Source organism: Mchenga conophoros, linkage group LG3 (genome assembly GCF_057382185.1).
Source record: "Mchenga conophoros isolate Kocher_MC1m ecotype Shallow Benthic linkage group LG3, M_conophoros_male_GT1.1, whole genome shotgun sequence".
Lineage (NCBI taxonomy): Eukaryota > Metazoa > Chordata > Actinopteri > Cichliformes > Cichlidae > Mchenga > Mchenga conophoros.
Genome location: NC_140528.1, coordinates 40,475,579 through 40,494,487, shown reverse-complemented (window position 1 = coordinate 40,494,487; position 18,909 = coordinate 40,475,579). Strand labels below are relative to the sequence as shown.

The 18,909-nt window shown below is 38.1% G+C and overlaps 2 protein-coding genes and 1 long non-coding RNA gene across 3 annotated transcripts in view; all 3 read left to right on the top strand.

Annotated features, from left to right (window-relative positions):
- The window catches only part of LOC146578644 (uncharacterized), a 51,698-nt gene extending 45,797 nt beyond the window's left edge, over nucleotides 1-5,901 (top strand). Inside the window, exon 2 of the long non-coding RNA XR_014891571.1 lies at nucleotides 4,391-5,901. This is a non-coding gene — a long non-coding RNA (uncharacterized LOC146578644). The remainder of the gene's footprint in view (nucleotides 1-4,390) is intronic.
- Nucleotides 584-5,901, top strand: LOC146578643 (junctional adhesion molecule B-like). Its single transcript, XM_085269073.1, has 3 exons — nucleotides 584-947; nucleotides 2,828-3,184; nucleotides 3,423-5,901. The coding sequence occupies exons 1-3, from the start codon at nucleotides 878-880 to the stop codon at nucleotides 3,590-3,592; spliced, it is 597 nt and encodes a 198-aa protein (XP_085125199.1). The 5' UTR covers nucleotides 584-877; the 3' UTR covers nucleotides 3,593-5,901.
- Nucleotides 5,902-8,295: 2,394 nt separating this feature from the next.
- On the top strand, nucleotides 8,296-18,486 carry LOC146578642 (uncharacterized). Its single transcript, XM_085269167.1, has 9 exons — nucleotides 8,296-8,647; nucleotides 10,126-10,161; nucleotides 10,376-10,639; nucleotides 10,719-10,964; nucleotides 11,051-11,230; nucleotides 11,420-11,512; nucleotides 13,557-13,637; nucleotides 15,773-15,859; nucleotides 18,199-18,486. Exons 1-9 carry the CDS (start codon nucleotides 8,617-8,619, stop codon nucleotides 18,240-18,242), a joined length of 1,062 nt encoding a protein of 353 aa, XP_085125293.1. The 5' UTR covers nucleotides 8,296-8,616; the 3' UTR covers nucleotides 18,243-18,486.
- The last annotated feature ends 423 nt before the right edge of the window (nucleotides 18,487-18,909 follow it).

The following is an 18,909-nucleotide window of genomic DNA, read 5'->3' as shown; positions in this document are numbered from 1 at the left end:
TTGGTGGCCCAGCCTTAGATACTGAATTTTAAATACACCTTCTCAGATTATTTCACTGCATGTTGTGCCGTCAATTAAGCCTTCGCGTGGCACACGTGCCCCTGCTTTAGAAAACAAAGTCTTCATTTTTGTAATGAAATTCACATTTGTGTACATTTCTTAATAGTGTTACAGAACAAATGCCCCAAAGCTAAACCTATCAAGCACAGAATTTAGTTCTGATGGAATCAAACGTTTTGTAGAAATTTGAAAAGACTATAAAATTATTTAAAACTATCATTTCAAATGAGAAGTAAATAATCAATAGGATCTAATATTAATCTTATATGATCAGTTCCTCTGTCTGTGCCTCATCAGATATGAAAGCTAAAGCTACCTGGATTGTATGAGCAAATATGTGGGTGGAAACTTTCTAGTCCTTTCTAAGACGTTAGATGGGACGCCAGTCAGAGTGTTTGAGGGATTCATTTTTATATATTTTTATATATTTACATTTTTATACAGTGGAACAATCTTAAAGTCCTTTGGTCTTCAGCATGGAGCCGATTTTTTATGGATCAGAGAGGTTAGGGAGATCATTCAAGAAACACTCAGAGCTGTTTTAGTTTTCACCTCTTTTCTTATAACTCACTTTCTGATTCTATAGCTCACAATGTATCTGACGTCACTCAAATGCGACTACCTTAAGAGTACTGAATCGCAAGTGTGAAGTTGAAACGATCGGCTGAAGCTCAAATAATCTTTGTCTTGCTTAAACTTTAAATTGAATCTCCTGTAGTTACTTTGTAAAACTCATAGTCTGTTATTCGCTGAAAATGTCATCAGACTAGCATATTTAGAACAAACTTGTCCGATCATCAGAAAGAAGAACACGGAAATGTCTGCTGTAACTGCGTCACTCTGCTCCACTTTGCTGTTTTTTGGCATCTTCGTGTTTGTCTCGGCAGGTGAGGTTAATAAACCAAAATTTTCCCCTCTGAGATAAAAAAGGAAAAAATGGTATCTTTGTCGTTTACGTGGTGCTAATACTTCACAAATAATTAGTTTCATGTCGATTCCATTTGTTTGTGTCCGTGAATGCATCACGAGGCTGGGTGGGGTCTACTTGTTTTATCGTAGAGTTAGCATGTTTGCTATCTGTACCACTGTGGGGACTGTCCTTCTGACTAAAGTGAGATCTGTGGTTGAAATGATGGCAGTGCACAGATTCTGTGCTTTAATCGGTCTGTAACGTCTGTTGCTCGTGGTGTTTGTGGTCTGTCAGCCAGCTGGGGAGCAGAGCTAAGGCTAACATACCAAAAGCTCCCGAGTGTTAAAAACAAAGACAAGTATCGCTACAGTCACTGTCTTTGCTTTTCGTGCTTTATTTTTTTATGTTTGAAGTTTTTTAGGTTCTCTTGTTCTCGGTGAACTCCGGTATCACTTTTTTTCATTTGCCAACCAATGAGCATTTAGAAATGGCCTACGTCATCTGGCTTCCAATGACGTACAGTCAGGATCTTGTAGAACCGCACTTTACATCCTCAACCAAAAAGTGGATGGTAGGACCATAAAACCAACTTAGTGTGTGAAGACTTGTTGGAACACTGCAGGATAGAACCGACCTAAATCAGCTATTAAAAAGACTGCAGGAGTTTGGCTCACATATGATGAAGCAATTATCATCTCCATTATACTGGTTAGATGAGAGAAGGCAAGGAGTTGCAGAAAAGGGTGCTGGGTAGGAGTGCTGTACATATGATGGTGCAGGATAATGAACAGGTGGATGTGACAGTGGAGTAGACTGCCAACATCTGAGGAGCTCACTCTACTGCTGCTCTGGTGGGGCAGGGTTAAGATGCCCATGACTCTGACTGCGGTGTAGCAGGAGACACCAGGTGAAGGTGCCATTATGCTCACCCTTAAACTTGTGTTTGTGGGGGAAAAATGCAAAAAAAAAGAAAGAAAAACATTTGACAAAGTCTTGGATTTTTGACTTCTCCTTACCGCCGATTATGAAGCAATATTGTTTGAGTGGGAACACTTATCCACATACGTTCTATAGATTGGCATTTTGAGGCATCATAACAGTAGCTGGAGGCTGCGGTGAAGCAGGAGGAAGAGGCTGCACTAGTAAAAGATGAGTAAAGACCACAGGAATTGTAGATGTAGCTGGCTGTAAATTCACAGCTTCAGATGCAGTTAATATAGTTGATACAGAAGTGTCCACCTGTTCTTGTTGTGCTGCATGCAAAGCCTGATGATAAGATGTAGGTGAATCCCTACACCTACGTTAAAATCAGCACTGCTTTAACCACCAAAGATGAGAAGTAACTCTAAACCTGTCAAAATATAAGATTTCTGGATTTTTTTGACAGTTTTATCAAACTCTCAGTAGTAAGGAGACAAAGTTCTGAGACATTTAATTTTAAGTTTTCAACTGGAACAATCTTTGGTGTCAGCAGAAGTGGATTCATGTCAGATGTGTTGTGCAGTGGTACTTTATGCATTAGCTGCATTTCCCCCCTTTGTCTTCATCCTCTCAGACATAACACATCACTTGGCACAGCGCCAAGAAATGGTACTGATTATCAAACCTGTTTGTGTTTGTCTGACCCTCCCTCTGATTGGCTGCTGTAGAAGTGAACAGTTGCACTTTAACCTCTTTGCTCTGTTTTTTTTTTTTCTTCACCTCTGTCAGTGCGCCCCAGGGCAGCTGTGGCTACAATATAGCTTGCCATCACAAGTGTGTGAATGTGTGTGTGACTGAATCTGTAACGCACTTTGGGGTCCTTAGGGACGAATTAAAGCACTATACAAAAACAGGCCATTTACCATTTTCTTTCAGACCAGAAAACCATCAGAGCTGAGTCTGGGCAGGACGTCACTCTGACATGTCGAGCTCCAAACAACAGTATCATCATCGTTTTAGAGTGGAGCAGAGAAGACCTGGGAGATGAATATGTGCTTTTTTATCGGAATGAGCAGTTGGATCCAGGCAACCAGCATCCATCTTTTAAGAACCGGGTGGATCTGCAGGACAAACAGATGAAGGATGGAGACGTGTCTTTGATTCTCAAGAATGTGACGATAAATGATGCTGGAACATACGAGTGTCGTGTTGAGACAGTGACAAAACGCAGGAAGAGAGCCAGTTTAGATACTAATCCCATCAGCATCATCAGTCTAAGTGTCGTTCCTCCAGGTGAGTGAGTAGAGTTGAGTGTGTGTGTGATCAGAGGTGAAGCTGCTTCCTGGTTGTTGATGTTTGTTTCTAAAGATGTTGTTGATGAGACTTTGTAGAAAGCAGCTGGTCTGAGTGATGTGATCAGAGTGCAGTAGATAATGTCTGACAGCAGTTTGAAGAGGAAATGGATTCTGTTCTGTTCTTCACTCATCACCTACCTGACAGCTGACACCTCACACCTGTTTCTCACCTGCAGGTCAGCCAGGAGGAGACACAGAGGATGGAGGGAAGGAGGACGGAGGGAAGGAGAATGGACATGTTGGACTGATAGTTGGTCTGTCAGTTTCTGCTGTGCTTCTTGTTGCTGCTGTTGTTGGTTGTTTGATCTACAGAAAACATAAACAGCAGAGTCAGGATCCATACTAGCCTCCTGAGTAATTGCGGCATATTTGAAATGTCTTTAGTGTTTTTGATGATGATGATGTTTGGTAAGAGAAGCATCACTACACTACATCAAGTAAAATGCAGAATGGAGTTCAACTGCCCAATATGCAAATTAAAAAAAGAAATACAAGCAGGTTGAGAACCAGGAGCTGCTGATCTGTCAACCTGAGACTGGCAGAGATTTATTAAAACAGACATATTTTTTTAATATCACTGAGACTGAAATTCTAGCTTTTTATTTTAATTCAGTAGGTTAATAGCACAATATGCTGTGTATTATTTGTTTAAAATGTTAAAGCCTACACTGTTTTAGTAAGTGTAAGAATATATTAGGCTTACGGTATTTTGTAAATTTGTAAATAATAATAATACTTAGCAGTAATAGCAGTAGAAAAGTACCCTGCAGCATCTCCACCACTGGTTTTATATTTTGCTAAGAAATTTGGAGTTCTGATCTACAGAAAACATAACAAAAACAACCGAGTCAGGTTTCATTCATATTAAATGGAGCATATTTTTAGATAACAGTGAAGCAAATAATTAGGTGAAAGTAAAACCGCCCAAAGACAAAAGAGATTGAGCTGCTGATCTTTCAGCCTGAGACTGGCAACAATTAAAAAAATAACACAGATATTCTTTAAAATCTGTGGGTTTAGACTCTACATGATGACATCCTGCAAGAATAAACATTCATTTTATTCTCTAGGTTAATAAGATAAGATGCTGCCTATTAGATCAAGTTTAAGATTTTACATGTAATTTATTTCAACCTTTGAGCAGGATTTTGTAAAACTATAAATAATAATAATTGTTAGTTTTTAACAGTAGTAAGATTACGCTGTGCAACATTTTAAACCAAGTTTTATTTCTTTATATTTTGCTATGAAAAGTGGAAGTAGGTGCAGCTATATAATGAAACAAGCACACATATAAATACAGCAGATAAGGTGAAACCAGAGTTTGTACAGTTCTAATAAGCTGACAGTGTATTTAGTATGACTGCCTTTATTCTTCAGCACAGCCTGAACTCGCTCAGGCAGCTTTCCTGTATTTCAGTAGTCTTCAGGAATAGTTCTCCAGGATATTCAAAGCTTTTCTTTGGATGTTTCTGCCTTTTTGTTCCGTTCTCTGTCAAAATGATCCCACACTGCTTAAATAATGTTGAGCTCTGGGAGGCCGATCCATGACTGATTCAGTTACTGCATTTGCAGTGTGTTTGAGATCATTGTTATGCTGAGTAATGAATTTGTTTCCAGTCAGATTCATTCATTCTAGATGCATCGTGGATCAAATTATAATTGTATGTTTATTCGATCATTATTCCATCAGTTTTAACAGCACCGCTACTACTACACTACTGGCTGAAATGCAGCTCCAAACCTTGACAGACTCTCCATCCTGTTTTACAGTTGAAGAGATGAATATTTAAACCAAAACTTTCAAATGTGAATTGTGATGAGACTTCAGCGCCCAGTAAATGAATCAGCTGAAGGTCCAGATGCATCTCAGGTCTTTGCTGGAATTGTTTCTGGTTCTTAAGTGGCTTTCAGAAACAGACCTGCTGCCTCTTCTTTTGTCCTCCTGTCCAGTTTCCTCGATAATTTTAAGGACACACTTCACATCATGCTGAGATCCACCTAGTTTATAGCTAACAGCTTTTTGGGAATCCGTTTGCTGGTGCAAATATATTACTTTATGCCTATAAAACTGTTATTTTTGGTAACAAACTGTGTGCTTTTGTGACTGGCTACTAATAACAAAGTGCCTAAGTTGTCTGCTATGTTCAGACACAGTACTGGTTCAGCTGTGAAGTTGCATGAACGATTGTCACCGTTAAGTGTCTTGCCAAACAAGAAAAAAAAACCTCTCTGAAATGGTTCAGGTAGAAGAACTATAGACTGCAGGAAATAAGTGAAAGTTATTTGTGACAAGCAAACTAATCCTCGTATAGAGATCAGCTGTTACAGAGTAATTACAGACACAGAACACAAACAATATGAAGCTCTGTGGATTATAGACGATAGATAATCTGTTAAATAATGTTCAGGATCAATTTGCTACCTGTAATTAAGTGATTAGGAAACTGGGTTATAAAACCAAAGACAGAAATATTTTCCAAGTAGCTGCAGAGTCAGATGTTGCCTCTTATCTCTGAAGCTTTAACTTTTGAGTCTGTTTGTTTGTTACTTTAAATATTCCAAAACTTGTTTACATATTGTTTATTTATTTCACTTTTGCCTTTTTTTTTGTTTGTTTATTCCTAATAAAGTTTATCAAACATTGGTACAAAATGTTTTAGTCTTCATTGATTGTTTGTGTTGTTTTATTGGCCTGTTGAACTTGTGGATGCCGATTCTATTTGAGCTGAAAGCAGTAAACCAGTAAAAGAATAAAATCACTGTTTTCCCTGGAAGAACAAACATTACAAAGAATAACATTCAAAGAATCCTGGTTAACTGCAGGAGATTGGGAGATGACTAGGTTTTGAGTCTGTGCCTGCAGTTAGGTCCCAACCCTATAGTTGATTTGGGGCGTGGTGTTTGCATTTGGAAGATGTTGCTGTGAACAGACAACATGCAGTCAAAGGAGCTTTCCGTGCAGGTGAAACAAGCTGCAAAAAACAGGAAAAAAACCCCCCAACAATCCTGGTAACTGCTACAATATTAGGATGGGCATAATCTACAGTTTGATACGTCCTAAGAAAGAAAGAGCACTGGTGAGCTTAGCAACACAAAAAGACCCGGATATCCATGAAAGACAACAGTGGTTGATGATTACAAATCATTTCCACGGTGAACAGAAACCCCCTCACAGCAAACAACCAAGTGAACAACACTCCTCAGGAGGGGCGTATGTTGATATATAAATCTACCATAAAGAGAAGACTGCATAGATGTAAGTACAGAGGATTCACTGAAAGCTGCAAGCCGCTTACAGGCCTCAATAATAGAAAAGCTGGATTGGACTTTACTAAAAAGATTTACCAAAGGCAGCAAAGTTCAGCAAAACATTCTTTGAACAGATGAAACCGAGATCAACCTCTACCAAAATGATGGCAAGAAAAAAGTATGGAGAAGGTATGGAACAGCTCGTGATATAAAGGATACCTCGTCTGTAAGACACGGAAGAGACGGTGTGATGGGCATATAATGGCTGCCAGTGACACTTGGACTCTAGTGTTTATTTTTGAATGTGACACTGGACAGAAGGAAATTAATTCTGAGGTGTTCAGACACATACTGTCTCCTCATATCCAGCTAAATGTAATCACATTGATCGGGTGATGTTTCATAATACAGATGGATAAGGATCCAAAACACACAATCAAAGCAACCCGGGAGTTTGTGAAAGCGAAGACGTGGAATATTCTTAAATGGCCAAGTCAGTCACCTGATCTTAACCTAATTAGGAATTAATTTCATTTGTTGAAGACTAAACTTCAGACAGAAAAGCCCACAAACAAACAGAAACTGAAAGTCGCTGCAGTAAAGACCAGGCAGAGTTTTAAAAAGAAGGAAACCCAACATCTGGTGATGTTGATGAGATCAAGACTTCAAAGCTGTTGTTGTCAGAAAAGGGTTTTCAACCAAGTATTAAGAATTAACATATTATTTTCTGTTATTTAATTTGTCCAATTACTTTTGAGACCCTAAAATTAAGGGATTATGTTAAAAATGCATTAGTTCCTCACATTTTTATGCATCTTTTCATTCAACCCACTAGATGAAAACTGAAAATTTGAAAAACTTCATCTGAGTTGTTTCATTTAAAATTAATTGGAGTAATGTAAAGAACCAAAAATTAGAAAAAAATGTTCTCTCTGTCTAAATTTTTATGGACCTAACTGTATAAAAAAAAGAAGATGGAGGATTGTTGGCGGAGTCGAAATCTTCTTTAAAGCTTCTGTGAATAAATTTAAGTGATGTTCCTGCTCTAATGCTTTACTCTAGGATATCCTCTGTGATTTCAACACAACATAAATGTTTTAACTGGAGAAACAAAAACAAATCAGAAAGTGAACATGGATTTTCAGTCTTAGGTTTGACCTTTGACCTTTTAAAAGTCAAACAGTGAAAATCCATCACATTACCTTAGCTTCTTCTGACATTGCAGCCTCTGATACACCGTCCATACTGCTTCACCTCAACTATGTTTCTAAGGCCTGGAACTCATCAGATTCAGTTGCTCTGCCCTTTTATTATACATTCACAGGAAGTGTCGCATTTTGTATACATACCGTTATAAAATTATTGTTATTAATAGGGTTATTGCATTCGAAAAATACCAACAGAAACATTATAAGTGTTAGTTGGCCAGGAAGTTGACAGTTTTAGCTGTTTAAACAATTTAAAAGATTAAAAAGAACATCAAAAAGATATAAAAGCATCACGTATGATCTTCTTGTATCCATGTTAGTATTTAAAGTCCAACATCTCCCTCTAGTGGTCATATATAAACCATGTGTGAGGATGGTGTTCATGTAAAATGTGAATCATAGTGTTCCAGTCAGTCATCAGTGTGTCTCTGCACAGCTGTAACTAAAATGTGTTCAGAGGGCCTCAGTGTCTGAATGGTTCCAGTTCAGCTCCATAACAGCAGCGTCCCTGGTTTGATTCCTGTGTTTCAACTCATATCTGCCTCTCTCACTGAGGGGGACGTAACTACATGGACATGGATTTGTTCATCAATCAAACTACAGATCACTGAGAGCAGAGGACATTTGAACTTTCTTTGTTTTGTTTTGGGTTTTTTTTTTTTTTACTTTGTTTTCATTTGGTTAACCAACGAATGTTTTATTTTAAAGTATTTTGGGAAAACAGACAAAAAGTTGCAACTCATATTTTATGAAAAGGCTTCGATGATGATGTCTCTTTAGTAATTAGAAAAAGTGAGTCCCCCACCTCTGTGTTTGAACCAATAGAAAGCTGGTGCTCAGAGGAAGAGGGCGGGCTTTAGTTGGTGTCAGTGACAGAAATGAAAAAAAGCTCAAATGAGTGAGAAGGACGATGAAAGAAACATCTGTGCTGTGTCTGCTCTGTAAGTAGAATCTCTGTGTTTGTTTGAATTCTTGTACTTTGACTGTCTGCTCTCCTGATAACTGATGATGGAGGAGAAGACATGAAAAACAAATCAGGCTGAATTCAAGTTCAAACACCACGAGGACCAACTGCAGGTCTGAACTGACTCTTTATCTTTGCTCAGGAGTCGAGGAAACACAGCAGGCAGTGAAAAGCTGAACAGATTTCATCACAGTAGATCTCTTTGTGAGAGTTTTCATTCAATTATGTTATTTTCTTCAAAGCTTTGTAGCCACACAGAGAAGAGCAGCTACCTGAAGGCTACTGCAACAATAGTCGTTGATCTTACATTTACTTCCTTATTATATATGACTCTGGATACTGTAGCTCCTGTGAAAAGAAAGCCTCAAATTTAGAAGTACTTGACTCAAATGTGCAACTTAAAACAGATAATGTGTGCGCTGGAGAGGAAGTGGTGTCTCACTAATCTCACGTGGCTCACGATCGTGGCTCAAGAGTTGGGAGTTCGCCTTGTAATCGGAAGGTTGCCGGTTCGAGCCCCGGCTTGGACAGTCTCGGTCGTTGTGTCCTTGGGCAAGACACTTCACCCGTTGCCTACTGGTGGTGGTCAAAGGGCCCGGTGGCGCCAGTGTCCGGCAGCCTCGCCTCTGTCAGTGCGCCCCAGGGTGGCTGTGGCTACAATGTAGCTTGCCATCACCAGTGTGTCAATGACTGGATGTGTAAAGCGCTTTGGGGTCCTCAGGGACTAGTAAAGCGCTATATAAATACAGGCCATAATTTGGAAGATCACCATTTAGCCTGCAAAAGTAGTTTGCTGCTTTATTTACAAACAAACAAACAAGTCATCAATAAAGTTAAAACATCTTACTGCACATCTTGGTTATAGAAAGATTTAAAGAAAATAAGAACAACCAGAAATTGTATGACTGTAGTCAGGCTGACAAAAAGTCAGCGCTCTCTTGATTTCCATTTCTTTGATACCATTTCTTTAATGTTATCTAGTAACTTCATGGAGTTGTTCAAAAATAAATGTACTATAGCTACTTTCAACACCACTGGTATCTATTTAGACAATTTTTCTCCAAGTGATATTTTTGAGTTCAGTAATTACATCCTCCAAACCATCAATGCGTCTTTTAGAGCCCATTCCTACAAGACTGCTCAAGACTACATCTGACACCAAGAAGGTCTATAAGCTGACACTGATGGCCACAGTTGGTGTTATGTTTTAATTAAAATTTAGTCTTGTGTACCCAGTTTTTTATGAGGAGAATGAAGAGTTGTTATCTTATTCCAGTAAAACAATTACTCCAGAAATCTTTGGATATGGTGTGAAATGTTGCTAAGAAAGAATGTAACCATTAACAAAAAAAGTAATAATACAGAGGCCTCGTAGAGGCACAGTTGTTGGTGCTGTTTGTGTGGAGTTGTTCGCTATGTTCACCTCAAATCAACCTGAGTGTCATTTCTCTTTAGTTCTGATCTCACTGCTGAGCTGCACAACAAACCAAGGTCAGTAACCTTCTTCTGTCACAGTTTAAACCTGAGAAATGCTCACTGATATGACCTGATTGAGTTCATGTTTCACAGTGGATATATCATATAAACTGATGAAATGAAGGATTCATTAGAGAATTATAACAGTTTTGACAAAAGTATAACAAATCCAATATCTTTATTTATTTATTTGTCTTCAAATGTATTTTTCTCATTGTAACCCTCACAGCTCGTCTGACTGTGAGTCCCAGCAGCTCTCAGTTCTTTAAAAGAGACTTTGTGTCTCTGAGCTGTGAGGAGGACGACAGCTCTGCTGGATGGACTCTGAGGAGAAACACAAGCAAACAACACAGGAGTCAGTGTACAGATGGGTGGGGAAAACCAACTGGTTCCTCCTGTAGCATCACCTACACCACCACATGGGACAGTGGAGTTTACTGGTGTGAGTCCAGAGAGGGTCCCATCAGTAACATGGTTAACCTGACAGTCACTGGTAAGCTGAGTGTGTGGAGTTAGTGTTGATGAAGCTGTGTGTAAATGGATGAAATGCTGTAGTTTGTCTCTGTGTTGAGGTGGATCAGTGATCCTGCAGAGTCCTGTCCTCCCTGTGATGGAGGGAGATGACGTCACTCTGCTCTGTAAAACAAAGACCACTCCCTCCAACCTCCCAGCTGCTTTCTATAAAGATGGCATCTTCATTGGGAATGAGTCAACAGGTCACATGACCATCCAGCATGTTTCCAGGTCTGATGAAGGCCTCTACAAGTGTGACATCAGCGGTCATGGAGAGTCTAATTCCAGCTGGATCACTGTCACAGGTGACACACTCACCTGTCTGTGTTTCTGCAGCTTTCAACATTCACAATGTGACGACAACTTAATGACTGTGTTTGCTTTATTTTAGGGGAACACACCACCACACCTCCACCTACATCCACACCTCCACCTACATCCACACCTCCTCCTAAATCTATCTCCGCTCCTGTTCTCTCTGTGTTGTCGTCTGTTGGATCAGTCTGTGTTTTGGTTCTACTGGTGTTACTGGTTCTGCTGGTGAGACGATGTGTCCACAGGAAACCTGAAGGTGAAACCCAGAAAATTGCATTTCAGATGTGTGGTTTACCTTCAGGACATAATCTCGGCAGTTATTAAATTTGTTTTGTATTCATACTGAAAGTAACTCCTGTTTGTTACATATTACAAATGTAGAATTTCTTTGATTAGCAGTTCAATTACAGAATTTTATTTTGCTGTTAAATTTCGATCATTTCAGCTCAACAAGAAAAAGCTCAAGAAGAATGCATTGCAGATGACATCACGTACAGTTATGTTAAAACATCCAAACAGACAACCAAACATAACAGAGGTATTTTTTTTCCTTTTTTTGATGAATTGTTTGAAATATATTTTTATTAAATGAGAACACTAACATGGAGATAAAATCCTAGAATTATACCCATGAAAACTGGAACATAAACTACTTGGATCAACAGCAGCATTATTGCTGGTCAGGTGATTGCATTACGAAATATTAAAAAGCTCCAGCTGTACAATTATGGTTCAGATTTCTAGTTCAATGACTCCAGTTAGTTGAGGTGAAGCACAGACAGCTAAGAGCTATAGCTCTAATGACGCATACTTTCAATTTTATTTTATTTACCTAAATTACAAAAATAGTCGCCTCAATTTGTTTTATATTGTAAGGTAGACCCCACAATGATACATACAGAGAAAAAACCAGCAATCATATGACCCCCTATGAGGAAGCACTTTGGAGAGCGTGGGAAGGAGAAACTCCCTTTTAACAGGAAGAAACCAAAAGACATGCCGTGGAAGAGAGCCAGAGATTAATAACACGTATGATTCAGTGTAGAGAGGTCTAATTTCTGTTTCTTACAACTATTTCTGTTGTAAAGTTGGACATTTTAACACATCTATGGAGACATTCTCACTGTACGAAATGCCAAAACTGCAGTTTTGGCATTTCCTCTTCATTCTACTGGAATTGAGGGTGTGATGTAATTTGACTCTGCTGTATAGTTCTATTTTGAAGCAAATTCCCCAACTGAAGATTTTAGACATGCCGTTTTTATGTCTTATTGAAAATAAAGGTTTGTCTCTGTATTTGTATAGACAGGAGCTTCAAAACACCTATATTAACCTATGTTAAACTGATGAGGTAGCAAAACACAAATCCAAATGGGAAAGTCCAAAAAGAAAAAAAACTAAAGCTCACTGGCGTTAGGACACGTAGAACAGGAGCTTAAACATGGACAGAAACAGTACAGCAGTAACAGAATGATCGTAACAGTGTGATGTGGCAATGACAAGAGGGAAGAGAGCACTATAAATACACAAAAAGAGAAGCGAAACTGAAGACAACACATACAAAATAAAGGTTTGCAAATAAAACAGGAAACTGAGCCTAAGATGTAAAAAAAGGACTCAAACCTACACACTAGACACAGAACAACAGTAAACAAACACGGACACACGATTAACTAACACCATTTAATTAGCTAAGAATTAGAAACACAGATAACAAAAAACTCAGAGACACTAGGAAGTATTAAATTATACTCCAAAGATTAAATACTAAAATAGTTAAAGAACATAATTTCCTTCACAAAGCCAAAAATAATTATTGAACCCACAAAAATTCTAAACCCAAGATTAATGACCCGTGGACCCCAAGAGCTTGTAAGAAGACTTTGGTCAAGCTTCACAATGCAGCAACATTTTTGGAATGTATGTGTTTAAGGATACGATGTTCTCTGACCTGAACCTCTCCAAGAGTTTCACTTGGTGTTTGTTTGCTGCTGATTGTTTCTGACTGTGATTAACGATGATTCATATAAGGGATGAGAACTTTATGAAGCACGTGAGAGATGGTCAGAGGTAGAATAATGTGTATAGTTGTGAGAAGAAAACCAACATCTTACTGATTTGAAATTTGGAATTACTTTTTTACAATTATATTGAAATTAACATTAATTTTTTTTAATTTTATTTATTTTCTTTGTCTAAATCTAAAAGGTTCCGAGGTTGTTGTTGTGTGTGCTAGATTGTCTACTTGTGGTCTGTGGTTGACTGAAGCTAACAGCTCTGCAATCATCCAGCATCCTGTATAAGATGAAAAAGAAGGTTTAACAAAAAGGGTGCAGGTGTCGCATCGCTTTAGATGGTGTTAGATTTAGTTGTTGAATTTAAAAACAGAATAACAATTGGATTTAGTCAAATTACTCAAATTGTTGTAAAAGTAATTTGGACTTTTAACTTTTGTTGTTTGAATAGAAAAAGTTAATTTTTTGTAGTGAAGATTTCTACAGCATTTGTGTTTGTATTTGTATTTAAATGATCAGCTCTCAGCTGTTCTGCACTGATGTCCTCTGTGTGTTTTTATTGTGCAGAGTCTGACACAGATGCAGTTTATTCAACAGTGAAAATTGACGATGTCATCAAAGAGAAGAAAAACAGATCAAAGACGAGAGGTACAGCTGCTCTTCTTTGTCTCCATCATGGTTCTCTTCTGTGGACAGGAACTGAAGCTTTGAGTTAATCTACATGCTAACATAAGAACGCTAATGCACTGATGGTCAGTAGGTCTGTTAATTATATCCAAAATGTTAAGTAGCAAGCTAATATTTACTAATTGGCAAACAGCAGATGGAAATATTGAGTCCTATAATGTTTTTTTTTTGGTTTGGTTAGTCACCTGGAGTTTAGAAATTACAATTAGCCAGCTTACAATTAGCCAGCTTACAATTAGCCAGCTTATACGCACCCAAGATAATAAATTGTTCCCACAAGGTAACACATCACCCTGACAGTCTGTCCAGGATGTATTCCGCCTCTTGCCTTATGACAGTTGTGATACGTTCAAAAAATACCTTTGAGAAAACAACAAGGTATATTGTTGTTACCATCAGTGTGAGAGGCAGCTTAAAATAAATCAGTGATATTTAGAAAATATGTGTCTGGGCAGCTGACGTGATTCATCGTTGTGCAAAATAAAATTTCCAATTCCAACTTTAACCATGGAAGATTAAATATTTGTGAACTAACTTGAAATAAATCCTGCTGAACTTGGAGGTCTATAAGATAGAACACAATAAAAATGCATTAGACATCCAACTAAAAGAATGAATTAATGGTTAATTCATAGAACTCAACCCATTCTGTGATAACAAACTAACAGGTAAACAATGTATTGTGGACAATCAGCAGACCTCCCACAGGCTGATACATGAGTAATAACAATACATGCACACTGTAGAGGAACATTTCATTTAAATGGAAAAGTTAAATTTTCCATTGCCAGGATTCATTCAGGGAAAAGCTAGTCTTCTCTTTTTAACAAGTATTTGTGTCTTTTTCACCCCGGATATAATTTTTTTCAGGCACACTTTAATACCTCATGTTTTCATGCTGTTCTGGTCTGTCAAATGCAAACAAACAGAATTCATACAACACTGCTAATAAAAAATAAAAATATTTAAAAACTTCACCAAAACACCCAACATATCTCTATCCAAAGTCAAGACCTGGAAGCAGAGCTGACTTGCCTCTCTGCAGCTTTCACATCCTGTCATCACAAAAAAAAACATTTCCACAAAAACCGTGTCAGCTCTCAGAGCACCAAAAATAATTTCCTGAAAATGAGGAATAAACTATCTTAGCATTGTGGGTTCATATATGAAACAGTTTTCTTAGTTTCTTACTTCTTAATAGCCTACGCTCAGGTCCACCTTAAATAGATCAGATTTGAGGTAGGTTGTAATGGTTGGCAGCGCCGTAACTGAACATTTCTTGATGCATGTTCAATCATCCAGGTAAGTAAATCCCAAAAGGTTGATTCTGTTCATCTGGACATAATGTTTTGTGGGAGAAACGTTTCGTCACTCATCCAAGTGAATTCTTTAGTCATGATCAAGGAACTGACCTCCCAGCCCAATGTTCATTCAGTGGGCTAGGTTACATTATTGTACAAATGTACTGTTTATGAGACACCTGGATAAGTGACGAAACGTTTCTCCAATCGAAAACGCTACATTCAAATGAACAGAATCAACCTTTTAGGCATAACTGAACATGTGAGTAAAATGCCCAGATGTGCTTGCTGTCTTGTTTAGGCACAAACATAAGTTGTTAGCATCGTGAATGTGTCGTTAGAATAAAATGTCTGAAGAAACAGACTGAAGAGACCAAATGTCCTTTAATGCAATGAAGCAAGTTCTGCATGTTTAACCACAACATCTACTTCCTGTTGTTGATTCTAGCCTGAAGCTGAAAGGACTTTTCACCACACTGAGTTCTGGTTTGTCCAATGGCAGTGTTGATGCTGTGAGAACTTGTTTGTTTGGTGCTCTGTGGTGAAGTGTGTCAGACTGCACTGAGATGAAGGTGCAATCTCTGTGGTTGTGCACCTTGTTTTTCACACAAACACCTACAAGTTCTATGCAATTAATTCTTGTTTCTCAGCAGAGGTGTAAAGAAGAAAAAAACTGTGAAAACCTGCAGCTAGTTGCAGAAGATCTAACTTAATCTCTGCATGATCAAACTATATAAGAATACTATTGTACCTGAAATATAATTTTTGTTTATCTGTGTGGGGGTTTTCCTGCAGAGACTGACACAGCTGTAGTCTATTCGGCAGTGAGAACTGAGGACATCGATTATGGACAAATAGCTGTTACACCAAAAAGGAAAAGAGGTACTCTTTATGTTCTGGTGTTCATGCTAAGCTAAGCTAAGATAAGCTAAGCTAACTAAATCATTTATTAAGCTCAGGATATCAAACAGTTTTATCATCATTTGAGGAAGAAAAATGTTTTTTACTATACATTTAAAGTATAAAACAGAATGTACAGTGGGGGGATTATTTATTTGATTCTCTGTTAAATTTGTAAGTTTGCTCACTTACAAATAAATGAAGTCTATGTTTTTTATGTTTTAATTTTAACGGAGAGAGACATAATATCAACCAAAAATAATAAAAGAATAGACAAATTAATATTATTAAAGTTATAAATGGATTTGCATGTCATTGAAGGAAATAAGTATTAGATCCCAATCAAAACGTGATTTAGCAGTTGGTGGAGAAATCCTTGTTGGGAAGGGCAATTATTTGTTATAAGTCACCAGGTTTGCACACATCTCAGGAGTGACTTTGACCCACTCATCTTTACTGAAACCCTCTAAATCCTTTAGTTTTCTTGGCTTCACCTCAAAACATCAGCTCCCTCCTCAGATTTTTAATAGAACTGTTCTAGGCCACTCCATGACCTTTTGCAATTCCTTTTTTTTGCCTTTCTTGTTTGTTTTGGGTAACTGAAACGCTGGAAAACCGATGCCTGACCGATCTTCAGTGTTCTGGCTGAAGATCGGTCAGGCATAGAGATTCTCTTCCTAGGTTCTCTTCGCTTCCAAGATGTTGCTCTAGAGGGTAGCATCCATTGACGTTGTTCTGTATCCTTAGCAGAAACACAGGCCCAAATCGTAATGCTACCACCTCTTTGGATCATACTCGGCATTTCTCTTCCTCCAAACACAGCAACTTGAGTTAATGCCAGAAAGTTGATTTTGGTTTCTTCTTCTTTGAAAAATTTCAGTGTTCACTGGTAAACCTAAGACAGCCTGAACATTGGCCTTTTTGAGCAGGGGAACCATGTGGATTGTGAAAGAGTTAAATACATCCTGGTGTAATGTGTTACCAGTGTTGTTCTTGGTGACTGTGGTCCTAACTGCCTTCAGATCATTAACAAGCTACTCCTGTGTGGTTTTGGGCTGATCCACTGTCTTTCTCATGACCATCTTTACCCTCGGAAGCAAGAAAAACATGGAACTCCAAACAGAACATGATTGATGGTCATTACGTTTAACTTTGAGTCTTGCAAAGCTGCTCTGGAAATAAGCAATGAGAAGAGTTTGGAGATTGTGTATCTATTATCCTGTCCTGTAGAGTCAAAGACAGACAGTTTCCCATCAATCATACCATAAATTACAGCCAAACTTAAAGCCAATAACAGTGTGTCTCTATCAATATACTTCCTTCAGAGCATTAGCTGTAGCAAGCCACATACACTATGTACTTACTAACTACTGCATTTCCATATTATGACAGTTTAACACTAACTGCCTACAATAAATGCATGTGCATGTTCTTTTAAATCTATCTGCAGCTTTTGATCCAGTAGAAGCGTTTTTTTCTCAACATCTGTAGCTCACAGTAGCTGAGGTTAAATTTTAGATCCTAGTTTTTTTTTTCAGTTTAAAAATTTCTGGGTCAGAATTTACACACCCACGCCTCACTTCCCTGCTACACAACCACTGTGCACTACTGCTCACCTTTAGTCTCTGAAACCTCACTGCTCTCTCACCCAGTGAACATCCCACGTAGACAGAGAGTGAATGCTGTTTCTGTGCCGGCAGAGCACAACAACTAATTGGTCCAATGTTTTCTTGAAATATTTTGCTAGACCCATCAATCTATCCATTTTCTTAGCTGCTTATCTAAATTAGTCACGTGGGGCGCTGGAGCTTACCCAAAATGGGTTGTATCCTCGTGAGGTATACCCTGGAGAGGTATCCAGTCTATCACACGCTGTCTTTTCTAGGTATGAAATGTGGCTAAATCTTGCAGCAAAGCCACAATTCACAGATAAGACAACAACTAAATATGTACCCAAGTCTATCAAAACAACATCCAGTAGTGAACAGAGACAATATTTCATGGTTCCTGTTTTTATGGATTGCTGTTTGTCTGAAAAATATTCTGTGAGAAGCTGGAAGCAGCAAAAGATTTGACTTTTAACGTCACTGAATGTATTTGATGCAAACGTTTCAGCTTTGTGGGTTGCAGATTTGACTGGTGTGAATTTCAGAAAGTAGCTACAGCGTGGGCGGTACAGAAGCTCTGTGATTTGTGTCTGAGGTAGTTCTCAGTAAAATCTGAACTGTGTGACGCAGAGAGGTGGAGATTAAAGTTTTGGTTGAACAGCAAAGCTTGTAATCATATTTCATGATGTTTGAACTGTGTGTGTTTGTGTTCAGACTTTAAACCTGAGCCAGACGTCATCTACTCTTTACTGAAGTAGTCCACCAGTCCAACCACTGACGTCCAGCTGCTGGTCTCTAACTGGTCCCACAGCACCTCAGACCAGAGGACATCCACATGTTCAAAATATTTTTATATGTTTGACATCTTTTTCTTGTTAATTTAGACACATATGATTTAAAAATCAATTCTTAAATTTCAACTTGAGTTTAAGTGTGTATTTTCATGCAAATCATGTTTTATGTTCTCAGTAACTTTTCTGTTGTATATATTATTTATGTTTTCTGGCCTTTGCTGACATGGTTATGTCAGCTTAATAAACTTTTGTTCACATTTGTTTTCCTCGTGTGGTTCTGTGGGTTTCACCAAGTTGCAGATGGAAAATTTGACTTCTTCCGGTTTGGTTGTGGCTAACCAATCCTCGCCCCGTTTCACTGCAGAAAACAAAGAATAAACATCAAACCACAACAGAAGCAACATTCAGTGTATACAAAGTGCACGGAAACGTTCAAGTGAAGTGCTGAGTGTCTATAGAGTGAACTAACCCAGAAACCGAACAGTAGCTATGATGAAATAAAAAATGGATTCACATTAACTAATTATTTAATTGTAAGAGAAATAAGAAAATTAACCGCTATAATCTTTTTTTACATTTTTAAATTATTATAACCTCAAAATTTGGTATTTCTGTGTTTGTCAGACACAGC

Bases quoted from the DNA above. Each gene is read 5' to 3' on its own strand.
- LOC146578643 (XM_085269073.1), top strand. From the start codon at position 878: ATGTCTGCTGTAACTGCGTCACTCTGCTCCACTTTGCTGTTTTTTGGC. The intron at 948-2,827 runs GTGAGGTTAATA...ATTTTCTTTCAG, and splicing joins CTTCGTGTTTGTCTCGGCAG to ACCAGAAAACCATCAGAGCT. The intron at 3,185-3,422 runs GTGAGTGAGTAG...TCTCACCTGCAG, and splicing joins TCTAAGTGTCGTTCCTCCAG to GTCAGCCAGGAGGAGACACA.
- LOC146578642 (XM_085269167.1), top strand. From the start codon at position 8,617: ATGAAAGAAACATCTGTGCTGTGTCTGCTCT. The intron at 10,965-11,050 runs GTGACACACTCA...GCTTTATTTTAG, and splicing joins CAGCTGGATCACTGTCACAG to GGGAACACACCACCACACCT. The intron at 11,231-11,419 runs GTGAAACCCAGA...CGATCATTTCAG, and splicing joins TGTCCACAGGAAACCTGAAG to CTCAACAAGAAAAAGCTCAA.